The 21,410-nt window shown below is 36.6% G+C and overlaps 1 protein-coding gene across 5 annotated transcripts in view; it reads right to left on the bottom strand.

Moving 5' to 3' along the window:
- The window catches only part of CPLANE1 (ciliogenesis and planar polarity effector 1), a 140,761-nt gene that overhangs the window by 68,169 nt on the left and 51,182 nt on the right, over nt 1-21,410 (bottom strand). For all 5 annotated transcript variants that reach the window (XM_030331050.1, XM_030331058.1, XM_030331076.1 and 2 more), the window contains exons 23-30: nt 20,979-21,137; nt 20,753-20,861; nt 18,780-19,080; nt 14,389-15,292; nt 3,234-3,382; nt 2,466-2,632; nt 1,466-1,548; nt 662-741 (exon numbers count right to left, since the gene is read on the bottom strand). In XM_030331050.1, coding sequence (XP_030186910.1) covers nt 662-741; nt 1,466-1,548; nt 2,466-2,632; nt 3,234-3,382; nt 14,389-15,292; nt 18,780-19,080; nt 20,753-20,861; nt 20,979-21,137 — 1,952 coding nt within the window. The remainder of the gene's footprint in view (nt 1-661; nt 742-1,465; nt 1,549-2,465; nt 2,633-3,233; nt 3,383-14,388; nt 15,293-18,779; nt 19,081-20,752; nt 20,862-20,978; nt 21,138-21,410) is intronic.

The raw sequence follows: 21,410 nt of genomic DNA, 5'->3' as shown, positions 1-21,410 counted from the left end.
TTTTGGCTAACTGTCCACAGAAATGAACAAAATTTGAATATTGAGAAGAGAAAGAAAATCTAATCATGTTGCCTCTCTTACCCAAGGTAGTTCTAAAATTCTAAAACTTCAAAAATTCTAAAAATTAAGAAATGTTCCACCTGCAACAGGTAAAAATTGCTTTTAGCTCTCCTTGAAGCAATTATATGCTAGCCAGCAGAATAGCCCGATAGTGTGAGGTAATCATACCACAACAGTAAACAATTATACACACATATTGATTCATAATGGTTCTTCATTTGATCCAACAAAAATGGAACCAGTATGACAAGGTGTTTCCCTAATTAGCAGCTGAACAAACTCTGGTCTATTTACAGCTATATTTTACTTTAATAAAGCTAATCATGATGGGAGAACAAAAGCCACTTTAGATATCATTTATTTCATTCTACCAAGATTTAGAAGTCTGTAACATCTACTAAAGATCAGAATTTACCATTGCTATAAATTGAAGTTAAATTTCACTAGGAACACAATATCACCATAAAATATATATTGCAAATTAGGAGAAAAATAACCTCTTCATCAAATGAATCCCAGATGAATCCTTAAGAGCAATGAGCCTCTTTTACTGAGGTAAACAAGACAGTAATAATCACTTCCTTACTTTCTTCCCCCTTACCCTTTCTGTGCAGTTGATTTTTTCTCCATACGTGTCTCCAATGGTTCTTCCCTTGGACACTGAACCTCTCCTGTGGAATGCTGTTAAAATTAATAGTACCCAAAAAAAAAAAGAGGTCAAATAAATAGGTATTACTCTCTTAGGTGTCTGGAGTTTCACATTAGCCACTTGGCCCGGAGTAACAACAGTCTAAAAGCAAGCGAGAAATCACACATTAAAATGAACTGCCAATGCTGCTCTGATCAGATTTTTAACCATGTGAACTGCCTTTGGCCCATCACCCTGAGCCACTGAGCACAGTAAAGTACAAAGACAAATAATGCCAGTGCAAATTATTTACACTACACTTACAAATACACTGTAAATTACATACACCCATCGCTACATGATTAATAAGTACATTTGGAAAACTAAGCATTTTTAAAGGAAATTTTTCAATAATTAGAAATGTCTGTGTTCCACCTGGAAATGCAGTGCACTGAGTTTTGAGAAAACAAAGAATACATAAAAGTGATATAAGTGCAAAGACTGCATATTACAGCTGAATTGTACATTTTGAATATACAACACTTCCATTATTCTTAATTAATTTGCTAAGCAGTTTATGAAATAAAATTTTCATTGCCTGAAATTATTAGACATCTTATGAATGACAGGATTTCAGTGAAAGAAAAATGCTGCATGCCTGGTGATTCTCTACAACCCACAATGTACTTTTAAAAAGACAGTAGCCTTGGTTGGATGCATTAAACAAAAACACATAAGTATAATTTAAATAACATTATCCACTATTTATTGACTTACTTCTTCTAAATGCTGCGGTAAAGTCTGCATGTAAATGGCAATATGGGAACTTTTAAGATTTCCAATAGGCTCTTTGGTAACTTCTATAGGGAAATAAGGAGGAAGAGAAAAGGGACCATTTGAAAAAAACCAGTTTACTTTTTAGAAGGTTCAGAAATATTACAGGAAACATGTATAATGGCAGAAATATTTTCTTTTTTTTTTTTTTTTTTTCGAGTCTCTCTGCCTGCTTAGTTTATGGACTGTAAAGCACTTCATAGTTTGACTTCTAAGGGAAACCAGTATAATTTCAATCATACTTCAGTCTTTTTGCTGGTCCATCTATTTTTTTTTTTATATATATGAAATTTATTGACAAATTGGTTTCCATACAACCCCCAGTGCTCATCCCAAAAGGTGCCCTCCTCAATACCCATCACCCACCCTCCCCTCCCTCCCACCCCCCATCAACCCTCAGTTTGTTCTCAGTTTTTAAGAGTCTCTTATGCTTTGGCTCTCTCCCACTCTAACCTCTTTTTTTTTTCTTCCCCTCCCCCATGGGTTCCTGTTAAGTTTCTCAGGATCCACATAAGAGTGAAACCATGTGGTATATTTTCTAACCCCCTTATAAAATGTTCTTTAAAAACACATGGAGACAACCTCTCTTCAAGTGAATCCCAGATGAGCCTTGAAACACCTCAGATAAGCATACTTAACGCCATGCTAAAGCTCTGAGAGTTTCTGTTTTAACAAAGACTGCCAAGGAAAGGCTCATAGAATTGGTTCACAAAATGAAGAGGCCCATGATAACTACATAAGCAAGGCAAAAGGCCCAAGAATTATAAATTCGGGTTTTGAGTTAATATGTTCAACATTTTATAAATATTATACTCTCTTTTAACTTTTGGTTTTAAGCTATTATAAACATACTAATTTAGATAGAAGACTAAATAAGTTATCCCACATAATCATTCACCAACTTCAAATTAATAAAGCCAAATAAAAAGATTAATGAACTTACCTTCATGGTCTGATAGCTGTATTTCCATTTCCTCTTGGTTACATGTTTCTACCTCTAAAAGATCCTCATCAATATCTATAAATTCTTTTTCAGTATCATCAGTAACAGAAATAATCTTATCTTTGGTTTCCTTTGTTTCAGGATTGAATGCTTCAGTTGGTATTCCACTGACAAAAATAAGGCAGCTAAATTATAATTCATTCTTAGAAACAAAAAGCTTCCTTTGAATTGATTCAGTTTACTGAAAAGGAACATTAGGTTTAATATTTATAGTCTTTTGTTTTTTAACCATGTCTGGTACATAGTAGAAGCTCAATAAAAGTTTGTTCAATGAATGACTAAACATCCCCATTTTTATTTACTCAAATAATTGAAATAATTTCAATTTATCTACACTTGCCATTCTCACAAAGGAATCTTCCTGCTATTAAAGGCTCAACCTTGTTATTCAGAGATACACTGCTTCATATGTACAAATGGATGAAGTGATTAACTCAGCATCCTCTGACACAGGAAATCAATTAATATAATAAGAGAATCTCTCAGGAGAATTAGCTCCTTTCTCAGAAGATGTAAGCTAGATCAACAGGGAAGAAATACATTTTGCAATGAATTGTTAAAAGCACTTCAGAAAATACTCACTTCCTCCTCTATGACTCAAAGAAATGCTCATTCCTTTACCTTTCAAGGGTTCAATTCCTGACTTTAAGCCAAACACCATCGAATAGGTATCATCAACTGAAAAGGAATGTATAATCAAAAACTTACTTCAACATACTTTGATGAGATTTGTTTTGATCATTTCTTTCATCAGTCCCACTTTGAGTGGATACTGCAACAGAACAGCCAGCATCTGTTTTGCAATCACTCACAATGTCGGGTCCACTCTGAGACCGAGAGTAATGATTCTCTAGCACCTAAAAACAAACCATAATTTACAGTACTTAGTATTCACTATTGAATCCCATACTTTTCATTATATTTTTAGATTATTAATATTTTCTACAGCCCTTCTCCTGATTAAATGTCTCATTCATTTATCAAGTATTTACTGCATTTCTACAACTCAATATTTTATGTTGAGGCACTGATCAAGTCTTTATTCTACCTGGAAAAAACAAACCTGACTATCTAAATAGTATTCAAAAGAATTCAGCCTTACAAATTTGTAAGGTATGTTACCAATGTTTTCAAGTCACAAAACAATAACATTAAAAATGTAAAGTTGCTGTGGTGCCTGGATGGCTCAGTCAGTCAAGCGTCCAACTTGAGTACAGGTCATGATCTCATGGTTTGTGAGTTCAAGCCCTGCATTGGGCTTTTTGCTGTCAGGACAGAGCCTCCTTCAGGTCCTCTGTCCCCTTCTCTCTGTGCCCCTCCCTTGCTTGCTCTTTCTCTCTCTCTCAAAAGAAATAAATAAACTTAAAAAAAAATTTAAATAAAAAAAATGTAAAGTTGCTTTCACTTAATTCTCTTTGCTATAACAAAGGCACTTAGTAATTATTCCAAAATGACACAAAGGGTAAAAATACACAGGATGTATCTCTTTTAAGTCTCTTATTTAGAAATTTGAGTATGCATCACCTAGAAACACAAATTTCAGTGACAACAAATATCACAGTATCTTAAATAAGCTACCTTAGGATAATAGACACTGATCTCAAAAAATGAAAAAAATCTCACAAAAACAAAACACACACACACCCTCCAACCTACAATACACTGTTTTATTTCTGTTTTTGTTTTTATTTCAAGTTTTTATTTAAATTCTAGTTAGTTAACATATAGGGTAATATTAGTTTCAGGAGTAGAATTTAGTGATTCTTCACTTACATATAACACCCGGTGTTCATCACAAGTACCCTCCATAATACCCTAAACTATTTTAGAATAAAGGCACTTCATTATTTTTTAAATTTTAATTTATTTATTTATAAATAATCTCTATGCCCAACATGGGGCTTCAACTCACAACCCTGAGATCAAGTGTCACATGCTCTACCACTGAGCCCGCCAGGTGCCCCAGAATGAAGGCACTTTAAAATAGAATATAGAATTAGAAAATGTGGAGGTAAGTCAATCAAGATGGTGACATTCGAGGCCCTTGAATTCTCCTCCTCCCACAGAAACACTAAACGTACAACTACACACAAAGCAATTACCACTGTAAGAAATCTAGAAACTAGCTGACTGATTCCTACATATCAAGCAAGTGAGAAAATATCTACACAGAGACACACAGAAAAGGCTGAGACACATTCTAACCAAAAACCCCACCCTTGGCACACCACCCTATAAGCAGGAGGGAACTCCCAACTTTTCTCTGAAGAGTGAGGGTTTGGACCCACACTTAGCACCCTAACTTTTAAGACTCCCACTTGAGGGATGGGCCTCCAAAACACCTAGATCTGAAAGCCAATGAGGCTTACATCCATGAGTCCCACAAGACCACAGCAAACAAAGCAGCAGTTATTAACAGGTGCATGAAAACTCATTGCAGCTATCCCCAAAGGGCTCAGCACAGAGGAGCAGGCAAAAACACCCATTTCATAGTCTTCTCCTGGAAGGTATCCAGCTGCATACATCTGGGGGCTAGCTACAATCCCTCAGAAACAAGAAAGCTGATGGACACCTCCCCTGCCTTCTCTATCTAGCCCATTCCAAGTTACCAGTATATTCCAAGAAGCAGCCTGTACACACATCTGGGTGCCCCAGCTTTTGTAGCTGGTGACTGAAGGACAGGTCCTGAGATCACCTGTCTCTGATAACCAATGGAACTTGCATTTATGAGGCCCACAGGAGTGTAGCAAACAAAGAAGCAGTTCTTAGACTGCAGGAGCACCCCCCTGTAGCTATACACCTGGGTCCAGTTCACAGGGAGCAGGGAAAACATCCTTCTCCCAGTTTCTCCCCAGAAAGGGATTACATACAGACTTTGCCATATGCTGCCTAAGAGTCCAAATTCCAATCAGGCTGTATCTAGATGCTAAACTAACCCACCCCTTTGGGATACTGATAAGTCTTGGCATACCCCCAACTACTGGGAGCCACTAAGAACAAAGAAGGAGGCTTAGACAATCACAAAGGTTTCAGAGCCAATCAAAAGCTCAGACCAAGCTGGTTGATGAGGTTCATCTCCTACACAAGACCACTCTATCCAGACTGGGAGATGTGACTGCTTTATCTCATGTACAGAAACCAACACAGAAAGTCAAGTAAAATGAATGAACAGGACTATGTTCCAAACAAATGAACAAGATAAATCTCTAGAAACAGATGTTAATGAAATGGAAATAATGATATATCCTGATAGAGATTCAAAAGAATGGTCACAGAGGTCAGGGGATAAACAAAGTGAAAACTAAAAGGCAGCCTACAAAATGGGAGAAGATATTTGCAAATGACATACCTGATAAAAGGTTAGTATACAAAATCTATAAAGAACTTATCAAACTCAACCCCCAAGAAACAAATAATCCAGTTAAGAAATGGGCAAAAGACACAGACATTTTTCCAAGAAGACATCCAGATGGCTAACAGATGCATGGAAAGATGCTCAACATCACTCATCATCAGGGAAATACAAATCAAAACCACAATGAGATACCACCTCATACCTATCAGAATGGCTACAATTAACAACACAAGAAACAACAGGTGTTGGCAAGGATGTAGAGAAAGGGGAACGCTCTTGCACTCTTGGTGGGAATGCAAACTGGTGCAGTCACCCCAGAACTCAGTATGGAGGTTCCTCAAAAAGTTAAAAATAGAAATATCCTACGATCCAGCAATTGCACTACTAGGTATTTACACAAAGGGTACAAAAATACAGATTCGAAGAGGTACATGTACCCTGATGTTTACAGCAGCATTATCAACAATAGCCAAAGTATGGAAAGAGCTCAAATGTCCACCGACTGATGAATGGATAAAGATGATGTGGTACCTATATGCAATAGACTATTAGTCATCAAAAGGAATGAAATCTTGCCATTTGCCATGATATGGATGGAGCTAGAGTGTACTGTGCTGGGCAGAATGGGTCAGGAAGAGAAGGACATACCTGTGTGATTTCACTCATATGTGGAATTAGAGACAGGACAGATGAACATGTGGGAAGGGGAAAAAAAGACAGAGAGAGAGGGAGGCAAACCATGGGAAACTGTGATGGAGGAAAGACAGGGTTTAAGGGGGGAGTGGTCAGGGGAACAGGCTGAATGGGTGGTGAGTATTGGAGACGGCACTTGTGTTGAGTGCTCGGTGTTGTATGTAGGTGATGAATCACTAAACTCTGCTCCTGAGAATATTATTACCTTATATGTTGACTAGAACGTAAATAAAATTTTGGAAAAAAATGCATCATTATGTAAATGATACATAAACAAAGTGAGAATTTCAACAAAGAGATAGAAAATACAAAAAGGGAACAAGCAGAAATTACAAAGCTAAAAAATATGATAATAGAACTAAAAAATTCAATGGAAAGGTTCAAAAGCATATTGGATCAAATGGAAGAAAGGGTCAGAAAAGAAGGCAGGGCAGTGGAATTCATCCAATCAGAGGAGCAAAAAGAAAAAAAATTTAAAAGAATGAAGAAAACTTAAGGTATTTATGGGATACCAACAAACAGATCAAGATATGCATTATAGAAGTCCCAAAGGGAGAGGAAAGAGAAAGGAGCAGAAGCTTATTCAGAGAAATAATAACTGAAAACTTCTCAAATCTGAAGAAAGAAACAGACATCCAGATTTAGGAAACTCAGGGAGTTCTAAATAACATAAATGCAAAGAAACCTAGTTGAATTGTCTAAAGTTAAAGACAAATAAAGAATCTAAAAAAGCAAAAGAAAAACAATTTCTTACATACAAGGAACCCCCTGAAACTATCAGTATATTTTTCAGCAGAAACTTTGCAGACTACAGGAAGTAGCATGATATAGACAAAGTGCTGGGAAAAAAACAAACTGCTAACCAAGAATACTCTACCCAGCAAACTAAAAGCAAACTAAAAGAGTTTCTCAGACAAGCAAAAACTGAAGGAGTTCATAACCATAGACCAGCCTTACAAGAGATGTTAAAGGAAGTTCTTCAAGATGAAACAAGAAAACACTAATTTTATATGAGAGTATAAAACCCACTGGTAAGGGTAAATATATAGTCAAATTCAGAATACCCTAGTGTTGTAATAGTGGTGATTAAAACACTTCTAACTCTAGTATGAAGATTAAAAGACAAAAGTATTAAAAGTAAGAAACATAACTAAAATAATTTGTTAATAAATACACTGTGTAAAAAGATGTAAATTCTGACATCAAAAACATAAAAATGTGGGAGGAAAAGTAGTGTAAAAAAGCACAGCTTTTGTATGCATTAAAAGTTAAGTTGTTATTGGGGCACCCGGGTGGCTCAGTCAGTCAACCAACTCAAGCTCTCAAGCAACCTAACTTTATACCTGAAGAAACTAGAAAAAAGAAGAACTAAGTATATAGTTAGAAGAAATGAAATAAAGATCAGAGCAGAAATAAGTGAAATTTAGACTAAAAAGACAAGAGAAAAGATGAAAGAAACTAAGAGATGGATTTTGGGAAAAATAAACAAAATAGGCAAGCCTTTAGCCAGACTCAGAAAAAGGAAAGAAAAGAAAGAGAGGGCTTAAACAAATTAAAAATGAAAGAGGAGACACTACAACCAGATAGTACACAAATACTAATGATCATAAGAGAGCACTACAAACAATTATAGGCCAACAAATCAGACAACCTGTAAGAATTGAATAAATTCCTAGAAACACACAATCTACTAAGACTAAATCATGAAAAACAGAAAATGTGAACAGACCAATAATGAGTACAGACATTGAATCAGTAATCACAACCTTCTAACAGAAAAAAAAAAAAAAAAAACAAAACAAAAAACAGAACCAGATGGCTTCACTGTTGGCAAATTCTACCCAACATTTAAAGAATTAATGCCAATCTTTCTCAAACTCTTCTAATAAACTGAAGAGAGAAAAAACACTCCCAAATTCATTTTATAAGGCCAGTATTAGCCTTATATCATAGTCAGACAAGGACATTACAAGAAAAGTATAGGCCACTATCTCTAATGAACAACAGAAGCAAAAATACTCAACAAAATATCAGCAAACTGAATTCAACAGTACATTAAAAGGATCATACACCATGATCAAGTGGGATTTATTCCAGGGATGAAAAAATGGTTCAATGTCTGCAAATCTGTCAATCTGATACACCTCATTCACAAAATGAAAGATTAAAATCATATGATCATCTCAATATTTGCAGAAAAAACATTTGATAGAAATCAGCATCCACTCATGGTAAAAAACAAAAACAAAAACAAAAACAAAAACAAAAAACAACCTTTCAACAAACTGGGTATAATATGAGAAGCTATAGTTAACATCACATTCAAAATCCAAAAAAACCACAAACAAACAAACAAACCTGAAAGTTTCTCCTCTAAGATCAGGAACAAGACAAGGATGCCCAAACTCACCACTTTTATTCAACATAGTACAGGAAGTCCTAGCCAGAACAAGCAATTAGGCAAGCAAAAAAAGAGAGCATCCAAATCAGAAAGGAGGAAGCAAAACTTCCTATTTTTAGATAACATGTTATATACAGAAAATCCTGGGGCACCTGGTTGGCTCAGTCAGTTGAGCGTCCAACTCTTAAATTCGGCTCAGGTCACGACCTCATGGTTCGTGGGTTCAAACCTCCACTATCAGTGTGGAGCCTGCTTGGGACTCTCTCTATCTCTCTGCCCCTCCCCTGCATGTCCTCTCTCTCTCTCTTTCTCTCTCAATAAAGAAACTTAAAAAAAAAAAAAAAAAGAAAATCCTAAAACCCTACTGAAAAAAAAAAGGTTAAAATAAATGAATTGCAGGATACAAAATCAATATGAAAATCAGTTGCATTTGGATACACAAACAATGAATTATCAGAAAGAAAACTTAATCAAAAATAAAATATCTAGGAATAAATTTAACCAAGGAGGTGAAAGACCTGTACTCTAAAAACAGGAAGACACTGATGAAAGAAACTGAAGACAACACAAATAAATGGAAAGATATTCTGTGCTCATGGATTACAAGAATTAATATTGTTAAGATGTCTATACTACCCAAAGCAATCTAGAGATTCAGTTCAATCCCTATCAAAACTCCAATGGTATATTATACACACACACATACACACAAAAAATCCCACACAATCCTAAAATTTATATGGAACCACACACAAAAAAAAAAACCCAGTCAAAGAAATCTTAAGAAAGAAAAACAAAGCTGGAGGTATCATGCTTCCTGATTTCACACTATATTACAAAACTAATAATCAAACAGTATAGTATTAACATAAAAACAGACATATGTATCAATGGAACAGAATAGAGAATCCAGAAATAAAAACTCATGCATATATGGTCAATTATTTTGACAAAGGAGCTAAGAATATTCAACCAGGGAAGGACAGTCTCTTCAGAAAATAGTGCTGGGAAGACTGGATAACCACATGCAAAAGAATGAAACCAGACCCCTATCTTACACCATAAACAAAAATCAACTCGAAAAGAATGAAAAGACTTGAATGTAAGATTTGAAACCATAAAACTCCCAGAAGAAAACATAGATAGTAAACTCTTTGAAACTGGTCTTGACAATGATTTTTTTTTTTTTTTTGGATTTGATACCAAAGCAAAGACAACAAAAGCAAAAATAAACAAGTGGGACTACATCAAACTAGCAAGCTTCTGCACAGCAAAGGAAACCATCAACAAAATGAAAAGGCAACCTACCGACTGGAAGAAAATATCTGCAAATCATATATCTGATCAGAGGTTAATACCTAAAATATATTTTAAAAGTCCTACAACTCAATAGCAAACAAAAAAACAAAAAAACAAAAACCATCTGATTAAAAAATGGGCAGAGGATCTGGGTAAACATTTTTCCAAAGAAGACATACAGATGGCCAACAGGTACATGAGAAGGTACTTAACATCACTAATTATCAAGGAAATGCAAATCAAAACCACAATGAGATATCACCTCACACCTGGTAGAATTGCTATTATCAAAAAGACAAGAAACAAATGCTGGGAAGAATGTAGAGAAAACTGAACCCTTGTACACTGTTGGTGGGTATGTAAACCAGTACAGCCACAAAGGAAAACACAGTACAGCCTTATGGTGGCTGCTCAAGAAATTAAAATTAGAGGGGCACGTGGGTGGGTCAGTAGGTTAAGCATCCAACTTCGGCTCGGGTCATGATCTCACAGTTTGTGAGTTTGAGCACCGCAGGGGCTCTGGGCTGACTGACAGCTCAGAGCCTGGAGTCTGCTTCGAATTCTGTCTCGGTCTCCTTCTCTTTCTACCTCAACCCTACTCACACTCTGTCTCTCTCTCTTAAAAATAAATAAACATTAAAAAAAATTTTTTAAAAGGGGCACCTGGGTGGCTCAGTCAGTTAAGCATCCAACTTTGGCTCAGGTCATGATCTCAACAGTTTATGAGTTTCAGCCCCACATCGGGCTCTGTGCTGACAGCTCGGAGCCTGGAGCCTGCTTCAGATTCTATGTCTCCCTCTCTCTCTGTCCCTCCCCTGATCATGCTCTGTCTCTGTCTCAAAAATAAATAAAAACATTAATTTTTTTTTAATTTTTAAAGAAATTAAAATTAGAACCGCCATATGATCATGTAGTGATTGCTTAAATAAACTTAAAAAAAAAAAAAAAAAGACCTGAAAGTCAAAATTACTCCTTAATCCACAAGCTTAAGAATGGATGTAGTTGTGAGCAGGTATGAAAACATTAATTTCTTTTTTTTTTAAATTTTTTTTTCAACGTTTATTTATTTTTGGGACAGAGAGAGACAGAGCATGAACGGGGGAGGGGCAGAGAGAGAGGGAGACACAGAATCGGAAACAGGCTCCAGGCTCTGAGCCATCAGCCCAGAGCCTGATGCGGGGCTCGAACTCACGGACCGCGAGATCGTGACCTGGCTGAAGTCGGACGCTTAACCGACTGCGCCACCCAGGCGCCCCATGAAAACATTAATTTCACAGTATATCTCCATCGAAGCTTTTGGATGACCAGGTGCATTTTCAGTGAGCAGTAATCTTTTGAAAGAAATCTTTTTTTGTAAGCGGTCTCAACAGTAGGCTTAAAATATTCAGTAAACCATGTTTATAAACAGATGTGCTGTCATCCAGACTTTGTTACTCCATTTATGGAGCATATGCAGAGTAGACTGAGCATAATTCTTAAGGGCCTTAGGACTTTCAGAATGGTAAATTAGCACTGGCTTCAACTTAAAGACACTGGCTACATTAGCTCCTAATAAAAGAGTCAGCCTATCCTTTGAATCCAGGCACTGAGTTCTCTTCTTTAACTATTAAAATCCTAGATGGCATCTTCTTCCAGTATGAGGCCATTTTGTCTACACTGAAAATTGACTACACTGTTGTCTAGTGTAACCACCTTCATTAATTATTTTAGCTAGATCTTCCAGATAACTTGCTAGAGCTTCCACATCAGCACTTGCTACTTCACCTTGCACTTCTATGTTCTGAAGATGGCTTCTTTCCCTAAACCTCATGAACCAACCTCTGCTTAGCTTCAAATTTTTCTTCTGCAGCTTCCTTACCTCCCTCAGGCTTCATAGAATTGAAGATAGTCAGGGCCTTGCTCTGGACTAGGCTTTGGCTTAAGGGAATGTTATGGCTGCTCTGATCTTCCATCCAGACTACTAAAACTTTCTCTGCATCAGCAATAAGGCTGTTTCGTGTTCTTATCATTCATGTGTTCACTGGACTAGCACTTTTAGTTTCCTCTGGGAACTTTTCCTTTGGAAAAGCTGGATTTGGCTACCTTGCTCAAGAAGTCTAGCTTTTGGCCTATCTCAGCTTTCAACATGCCTTCCTCACTAAGCTTAATCATTTGTAGCTTTTTTTTTAAAGTTTATTTATTTTAACAGAGAGAGAGAGCGTGTGCATGCAAGTGGGGGAGGGGCAGAGACAGGGGGAGACAGAGAATCCCAAGCAAACTCCACGCTGTTAGCGCAGAGCTTGACGTAAGGCTTGATCTCACAAACTGTGAGATCGTGACCTGAGCTGCAATAAAAAATCGGACCCTTAACCAATTGAGTCACTCAAGCGCCCCAATCATTTCTAGCTTTTGACTCAAAGTGAGAGTCATGTGATTCTTCCTTTCACTTGAACAGTTAGAGGCCATTGAAGGGTTACTCACTGACCTAATTTCAACCCTGTTGTGTCTCACTTGGAGGTCCCAGGAGAGAGAGAGAGAGATAGGGGAACAGCCAGTTGGTGGCAGTCAAATCACACACATTTATTGATAAAGTTCACCATCTAAAATGGGCATGGTTTGTGGTACTCCAAAGCAATTACCATAGTAACATCAAAGATCATTGGTCAGGGGCGCCTGGGTGACTCAGTCAGTTAAATGTCTGACTGCGGCTCAGGTCATGATCTCGCAGTCCATGAGCTCGAGCCCCGTGTGGGGCTCTGTGCTGACAGCTCAGAGCCTGGAGCCTGTTTCAGATTCTGTGTCTCTCTCTCTCTCTGACCCTCCCCTGTTCATGCTCTGTCTCTCTCTGTCTCAAAAATAAATAAACGTTAAAAAAAAATTTTTTTAAAGATCATTGGTCACAAATCACCATAACAAATATGAGGACAATGAAAGAGTTTAAAATATTGCAAGAATTACCAAAATGTGACACAGAGACATGAAGTGAGCAAATGCTGTTAGAAAATGATGCAGACAGATTTGCTCAATGCTCAATGCCACAAATCTTCAATTTGTAAAAAACACGGTATCTGCAAAGTGCAATAAAGCAAAGTGCAATAAAACTAAGTATGCCTATACAACCTTTCAGTTGTAAGGTAAATAAGGTCTGAGGAGCTAATGCAGTATCATAGTAACTATAGTTCACAACACCACATTATAGAATTTTGCTAAGAGAGTAGAACTTATATGTCAAATTTGCTAAGACAGTAGAACTTATATGCCACACACACACACACACACACACACACACACACACACACACACAAAGTATGTGAGGCGTTGAATGTGTTAACCAGATGAGGGGAATCCTTTTACTATGTATATGCATATTAAATCATCACAATACATACTTTAAATATCTTACAATTTTGTCAATTATACCTCAATAAAACTGAGGGGAACAAAACAGGAAAAATTAGAAACTATGGAATCTTCCAAATATTAAAAAAGTCCATTTCCCAACTATAACAAACATAAATTTGTTTTCCAAAAAATTCACCTCTGTAGTTTTTTTCCAGTGCAAAAACAATCACTCAATCATATTTACATAAAAATATTTGTCTTCACAAACAGGGTAAAACAGCAGCCTTCCAGTTACCATTGAGTAGAGAAAAGAAAAAATAACTAATAAGCACTAACTTCTCTACTGAAACCTATCTGCCTTCCCCGGTTTGGTTCTCCAACTTCTGGCCAAGACTATAAGAAAAATGATCCCTTAATGTATATGATGAGACTACAGTAATAAAAACTGTGTAGCTGCCTACCCCTTCTTCATCTGAACCAAACCTGAAACTTTAAAGAGAAAGAATATAAATGTTATACCACCTGTAGTATCACTTAAAATTATCTCCTTTTTCCTCCTTTTTTTTATAAAACCTCAAAATCTCAAAGCCTCTTTGAAAACACATTTACCCTAATTATTTTTAAGAATTAAAAGAATCACTTGAAGAAAAAAAATCTGATGATGCAGATTATATAATTAACATTGTCATTAACTTGTTGCTTGATGATTCTTTAATAGATGGAGAAATATAAAAATAGTTTCAATCTACAATGAGAATTCTCATTTGTATGCAATAAAGAATTCAAGGACTTACCTTAAAAATGGCATTTTTTCCCTTATATGTAGCAAAATAGGGTTGTTCCAAAAGCCACAATGATGTAAGAATGGCAGCTGTAGAGGTCTTTACACGAATGACGGGACTATACTCACAGGATAACTCAGTGAGACTAGGATCACAGAGCAGTCTTCTGTCAGACCACCTTATCATCCATTCCAGCAGCCTTCTTATACTGCCAAATGTGTTATTTAGTGCTAAAGGAAGATCTTCTTGAGGGTTAATATCACTGCATTGAACTGCTTTGAAAATACATCTTCTAGTTTTGTCGGTCTTGGGAGTCCAAAACATATGGTTTGACAATCTCTGGACTAAAGGTTTCCCTGAACTGTCATCTCGTGTTCTGTAAACTGACTTTTGTTTTAAACCAAACAATCCACTTGTCCCTTCAATTTTATTGACTTCATTCAAAGGGTTCTCTAAAAATGACCTGATTCCTTGATCCAGTACTGAAGCTGAAAGTGCTTGGTTTTCTGGCTTTTCAGACTCATATAACTCAGGAGCAACAACAAAACAAGAGCCAGCTCTAAACACATTTTGGCTTTTGGTTTTGCTTCGACGTCGTTTTAATGTTGTATGTACATCAAAAAGTAAAGAATTAAGTTCATATTCTCTAAGATGTCCAGAAAAACTGGTTAGAAATGGAATGCCAGGATCCTTAGAATCAAGTAGGTCTCTTTCAAGAACATAACTCAAGAAGAGATCAAGGAATTTAATATATTCATCATCATCACGTTCAAATTCCCAAACACCTATTACAGGCAGTGCATTTTGTAATAGCTTTTCATGATCTTTTCTTTCAAGATTTTCTTTCTGACTACATATCTTCTTTTTTTCCTTGGGCTTACTAATCAATTTTAATTCCATGTGATTTGGGGCATTTCTACAGCAAAACAAAATTGAAAAAGACAAAATTAAAGATTATTTAATAGCAAAAACGGATGTTAGAATTGACAATGAAAATTCTCTCCGTGACTGAATTATATATATATACTTTTAATGCCTCAATTACGTATCTTTCAAATGAGGGGTTAGATTAAATGATCTCTAAGTGTTAACTAGAGCTGAACATTCTTAGTGAAAAAATAAAACAAAATATCAAAAGGGGAAATTTGAGTTAAAAAAGACTGAAATGTGTTCACAGAAATTTCACTTTTAAAAACATGAATTTTTGAAAAAAACAAAAAGGTCCTCTAACAAGTGAGAATTTAGGAATCCAAAGTCAACAGAAATCACAAGCCACCAACATACATCCTAATTTATGGTTTCTTGTTTTTTGCATCTGCACCTTTCAGCTCCCCCTGTACAAGGTACAACAAGCAGGAATGCCTTCAAGACTCTTTACTACACAAGAGTGGGGCATTTTTTCTAAACTTTCTACTGCTATTAAACCTGCTAGGCGAACATTTTAACTGCCAATCATAATTACTTTTATTATTTTTTTAATTTTATTTTTAATTTTTTTAAATTTACATCCAAATTAGTTGGCATATAGTGAAATAATGATTTCAGGAGTAGATTCCTTAATGCCCCTTACCCATTTAGCCCATCCCCTCTCCCACAACCCCTCCAGCAACCCTCAGTTTGTTCCCCATACTGATGAATCTCTTCTGTTTTGTCCCCCTCCCTGTTTTTATAATATTTTTATTTCCCTTCCTTTATGTTCATCTGTTTTGTCTCTTAAAGTCCTCATATGAGTGAAGTCATATGATACTTGTCTTTCTCTGACTAATTTCACTTAGCATAATACTCTCTAGTTCCATCCACGTAGTTGCATATATATATATATATATATACACACACACACCACATTTTCTTTATCCATTCATCCATCAAGGGACATCTGGGCTCTTTCCATACTTTGGCTATTGTTGACAGTGCTGCTATAAACATTGGGGTGCATGTGTCCCTTTGAAACAGCACACCTATATCCCTTGGATAAATGCCTAGTAGTGCAAATGCTGGGTCATAGGGTAGTTCTCTTTTTAGTTTTTTGAAGAACCTCCATACTGTTTTCCAGAGTGGCTGCACCAGCTTGCATTGCCACCAACAAACGCAAAAAGAGATCCTTTTTCTCCGTATCCTTACCAACATCTGTTGTTGCCTGAGTTGTTAATGTTAGCCATTCTGACAGGTGTAAGGTGATATCTCATGGTGGTTTTGATTTGTATTTCCCTGATGATGAGTGATATTGAGCATTTTTTCATGTGTCAGTTGGCCATCTGGATGCCTTCCTTGGAGAAGTGTCTATTCATGTCTTTCATCCATTTCTTCACTGGATTATCTGTTTTTTAGGTGTGGAGTTTGGTAAGTTCTTTATAGATTTTGGATACTAAGCCTTTATCTGATATGTCATTTGCAAATATCTTCTCCCATTCTGTCGGTTGCCTTTTAGTTTTGCTGATTGTTTCCTTCGCTGTGCAGAAGCTTTTTATTTTGATGAGGTCCCAGCAGTTCATTTTTGTTTTTGTTTCCCTTGCCTCTGGAGATGTGTTGAGTAAGAAGTTGCTGCGGCCAAGATCAAAGAGGTTTTTGCCTGCTTTCTCCTCGAGGGTTTTGATGGCTTCCTGTCTTACATTTAGGTCTTTCATCCATTTTGAGTTTGTTTTTGTGTATGGTGTAAGAAAGTGGTCCAGGTTCATTCTTCTGCATGTCTCTGTCCAGTTTTCCCAGCACCACTTGCCGAAGAGACTGTCTTCAGTCCACTGGATATTCTTCCCTGCTTTGACAAAGATTAGTTGGCTATACATTTGTGGGTCCATTTCTAGGTTCTCTATTCTGTTCCATTGATCTGAGTGTCTGTTCTCGTGCCAGTACCATACTGTCTTGATGATTACAGCTTTGTAGTATAGCTTGAAGTCTGGGATTGTGATGCCTCCTGCTTCGGTTTTCTTTTTCAAGATTGCTTTGGCTATTCGGGGTCTCTTCTAGTTCCATACAAATTTTAGAATTATTTGTTCTAGCTCTGTGAAGAATACTGGTGTTACTTTGATAGGGATTGCATTGAATATGTAGATTGCTTTGGGTAGTATCAACATTTTAACAATATTTGTTCTTCCTATCCAGGAGCATGGAATCTTTCTCCATTTTTTTGTGTCTTCTTCAATTTTCTTTCATAAGCTTTCTATAGTTTTCAGTGTATAGATTTTTCACCTCTTTGGTTAGATTTATTCCTAGGTATTTTATGGTTTTTTGTGCAACTGTAAATGGGATTGATTCCTTGATTTCTCTGTCGCTTCATTGTTGGTGTATAGGAATGCAACTGATTTCTGTGCATTGATTTTGTATCCTGCAACTTTGCTGAATTCATGAATCAGTTCTGGCAGTTTTTTGGTGGAATCTTTTGGGTTTTCCACATAGAGTATCATGTCATCTGCAAAGAGTGAAAGTTTGACCTCCTCCTGGCCGATTTGGATGCCTTTTATTTCTTTGTGTTGTCTGATTGCAGAGGCTAAGACTTCCAATACTATGTTGAATAACAGTGGCGAAGAGTGGACATCCCTGTCTTGTTCCTGACCTTAGGGGAACACTCTCAGTTTTTCCCCATTGAAGATGATATTAGCATTGGGTCACAATTACTTTTAAATCTGTTTCCTTTAACCATGGTCCTTAGGGAAGAACAGATTCCTAGTTCCCCCAATAAGGGAAAGAAAGGGCTCGTGTTAGGCACCTGGGCTGGAGGTCTATGTCTCTTATTAAGAAGGCACAACAAGCAGCCGCCATTGTATTCCTGTGCTAACACTGAAATCGTCTGGTGAAACAAGCACACCATTTCTAATACTATGAGGCATGGTTTAAGCAGATGCTTATATTTGAAGTCGATAAAGTTATTTCATTTAAACAAGATTATGGCTGATTACTTAGTCTTTCAGTCATGGGAAGGATAAACTTAATTGCAGATAATGGAATTATAAAGAAAAAAATCTAGCTAGACTAATAGAGGTTTGAATAATAAGAATGTCTCAACAATTTATAGACAAGTTTCAAAGATGAACGTGCAATTTCTTTCCCTGGAATCCCTTAAAAATAATATAGCTAACCCAATAATCTTAAACTATTTAAATCTGAAGATTACTAAAAACAGTAAAAGCCTCCCAGTGAACTCTACAATTTCATCTACTTACACTATCAGGTAGCAAAATTATTTCATATCTCAATAATATTTTAAATAAATTTTCAAATATATAGTTTCATTTTACACTCCTAATATTCTTGTGAGTAAAGGAGGGTAGCACTTATCATTCATATTGTTAACACTGCAATCAGTGAGGTTTCTGGGACAAGAAATCAACTCATCTGTTGCGTGAAATGCTGAAAATATTTTTTTCCAAAGGAAGTGAATGCTTACTATTAAGAGATCTCAACTGTACCTTTCAGAGAAATGTATCCTACTTTTTTCTTCAACTGACAATGCTTCAGAGAAGGTATCTGCTGTATCTGCATCACTGTGGACTAGAGAATTCCCCAGTTCTGTGAGTGTGCTCCTGCTCAAACTAGTTCCTAGGGAAAACCTATCAAAACCCAGAACCTCAGCTGGTTTTTCTTCTTCAATTGGTTCCCAGATATTCATTTCAAAAGAACCTATATTTCTTTGCACACGTTTTAGGGCTTTCACTCTCACTTTATGAATAGAATGCATAATAACAGACATCATTTCCTCAGTTTGGGGACCTATAAAGGAAAAAACAAAAAGCCTTATTACAACACATTAAAATGTTTCAACTCAAGACACAAAGGGATCCGGGGCACCTGGGTGGCTGAGTCGGTTAAGTGTCTCTTAGTTTTGGCTCAGGTCATGATCTCACCGTTCATGAGTTCCATGAGTTCGAGCCTCTCATCCAGCTCTGTGCTGATGGCATGGAACCTGCTTGAGATTCCCCTCCCCTTCTCTCTTTCTGCTCCTCCCCCACTCACTCTCTCTGTCTCTCTCTCAAAATAAATTTAAAAACATTTTTAAAAATTTTTAAAAAGACAGAAGGGGACCCAATTCCAGTCCCTCCTGGGAACATGGAATCCAACTAATGACTAAGACTCATTTCCATATTCTTACAGAGCATGCTTTGTATTTGTCAGAAAGCTATGGTGCATATTTTAAGGTAGAATATCAGAAGTTAGAGAAGGTCCATTAAAGAACAATAAAAGGGACAGAGCCCAGACTCCATAAAAACATGTGCTCTGGAAAACAAAAAATTAAGAAGTAACTTAACTATTTAAAAAATCAGACAGATAATTATAAAAAGAATCAGTACTGGGGCGCCTGGGTGGCGCAGTCGGTTAAGCATCCGACTTCAGCCAGGTCACGATCTCGCGGTCCGGGAGTTCGAGCCCCGCGTCGGGCTCTGGGCTGATGGCTCAGAGCCTGGAGCCTGTTTCCGATTCTGTGTCTCCCTCTCTCTCTGCCCCTCCCCCGTTCATGCTCTGTCTCTCTCTGTCCCAAAAATAAAATAAAACGTTGAAAAACTTTAAAAAAAAAAAGAATCAGTACTATTTTTTCATTCCCAAGAGTGGTGAATAAGAGAAAATGAGTACAATTTTAGTCAAAGAAACAAGGACACCTTTTTCACTTCAAATAGTGGGAAATAGGAATGTAAGGTTTTCAAGGTTGCCTACAGAAAAAAGTTTAAACATTATTATACATTAACATATATATAAACTGTATACACTATACATTTTAGAGAGTGTCAAAAAAGTCTTAAGAAAAATATAAACCACAAATATATTAATGCAATAATGTATGATCATAGGACATAACTAGACTTAAATACTAGATTAAGTTATAAAAAAAAGGTAATTTGAATTCTTTAAAAATTTCCACATTATGAATGTAGTTAATGTCACTGAATTGTACACTTAAAATATTAAATTTTATATTACGTATGTTTTAACCACAATAAAAAAAATTTTCCACGAGGGCATGTTGAATGTATAGGGTAAAATTAGAAGGAAGAAGAATACTAGTTTTCAACAAAATATCTGCCTTACGCAAAGCACTGTATGCTTATTTTATATATTTTACCTTATTTAACCCTCTTTTAATACACATCCATAAAGTAGGTAATAATACACCCGCTTTACATATTAAAGAAATGGAGCTCAGAGAGACTGGGCAACTTGCCTATAGTCACACAGTCATTAACTGACAGAGCCATGACATGAAGTCATCTTTATCTGGTTCCAAAGCAAAACTGGTGCTTCAGTAATAGAGGAGTGCTTCTTTCTGCCTTCTTACACTATCTTCAAGGAAAGGAGAACTGCATAAAAACATACGCACTAGAAACTACATGCTTTCCGAGGAATCTTCAGCAATTTATCTACCAGATATCTAAGAAATGACAAATACTACCTTTCACAACACAGTGTCTGAGTCTCTGTTGAAGACAGTGATATTTTTCTCTTAAAGGAACCCTTATGTCCTCAGGATTGGGAAATGCTTTCACAAAAATTTCTGCTACCTTCAGAAAAATGAAAAAAAGAGTTTCATGAGCAACATCATTTTTAATTAAAATAAAGTAAAAATCCTTTAATGTCTCTGATTTTCATTTAGTTTTTTTCACCTACATTCACATTACCTTTTTGATTGGTGGCAGTTCCCCAATAAGGCTCAAAATTAGATCCTGAATAAGTTCTTCAATATTAGAAAACCGAGAAAAGGGCAGCATTCTGTGTGCCCACTCCACTGCACTGAGACCGTGCTCAACCATACAAGAATCAAACTCCACTTCGACGTCCTAAATGGGTATTGAGAAATACATTTCCTTTTCACTTTAGATGGATAGATCAGGATGAGTTCAAAAGAAAGTTTTTTTATTTTTTTTTTTTAATTTTTTTTTTCAACGTTTATTTATTTTGAGACAGAGAGAGACAGAGCATGAACAGGGGAGGGGCAGAGAGAGAGGGAAACACAGAATCGGAAACAGGCTCCAGGCTCTGAGCCATCAGCCCAGAGCCCGACGCGGGGCTCGAACTCACGGACCGCGAGATCGTGACCTGGCTGAAGTCAG

Source organism: Lynx canadensis, chromosome A1 (assembly GCF_007474595.2).
Source record: "Lynx canadensis isolate LIC74 chromosome A1, mLynCan4.pri.v2, whole genome shotgun sequence".
NCBI classification, from domain to species: Eukaryota; Metazoa; Chordata; class Mammalia; order Carnivora; family Felidae; genus Lynx; species Lynx canadensis.
The sequence above is the reverse complement of the archived record's forward strand: the minus strand, read 5'-3'. Positions and strand labels throughout refer to the sequence as shown.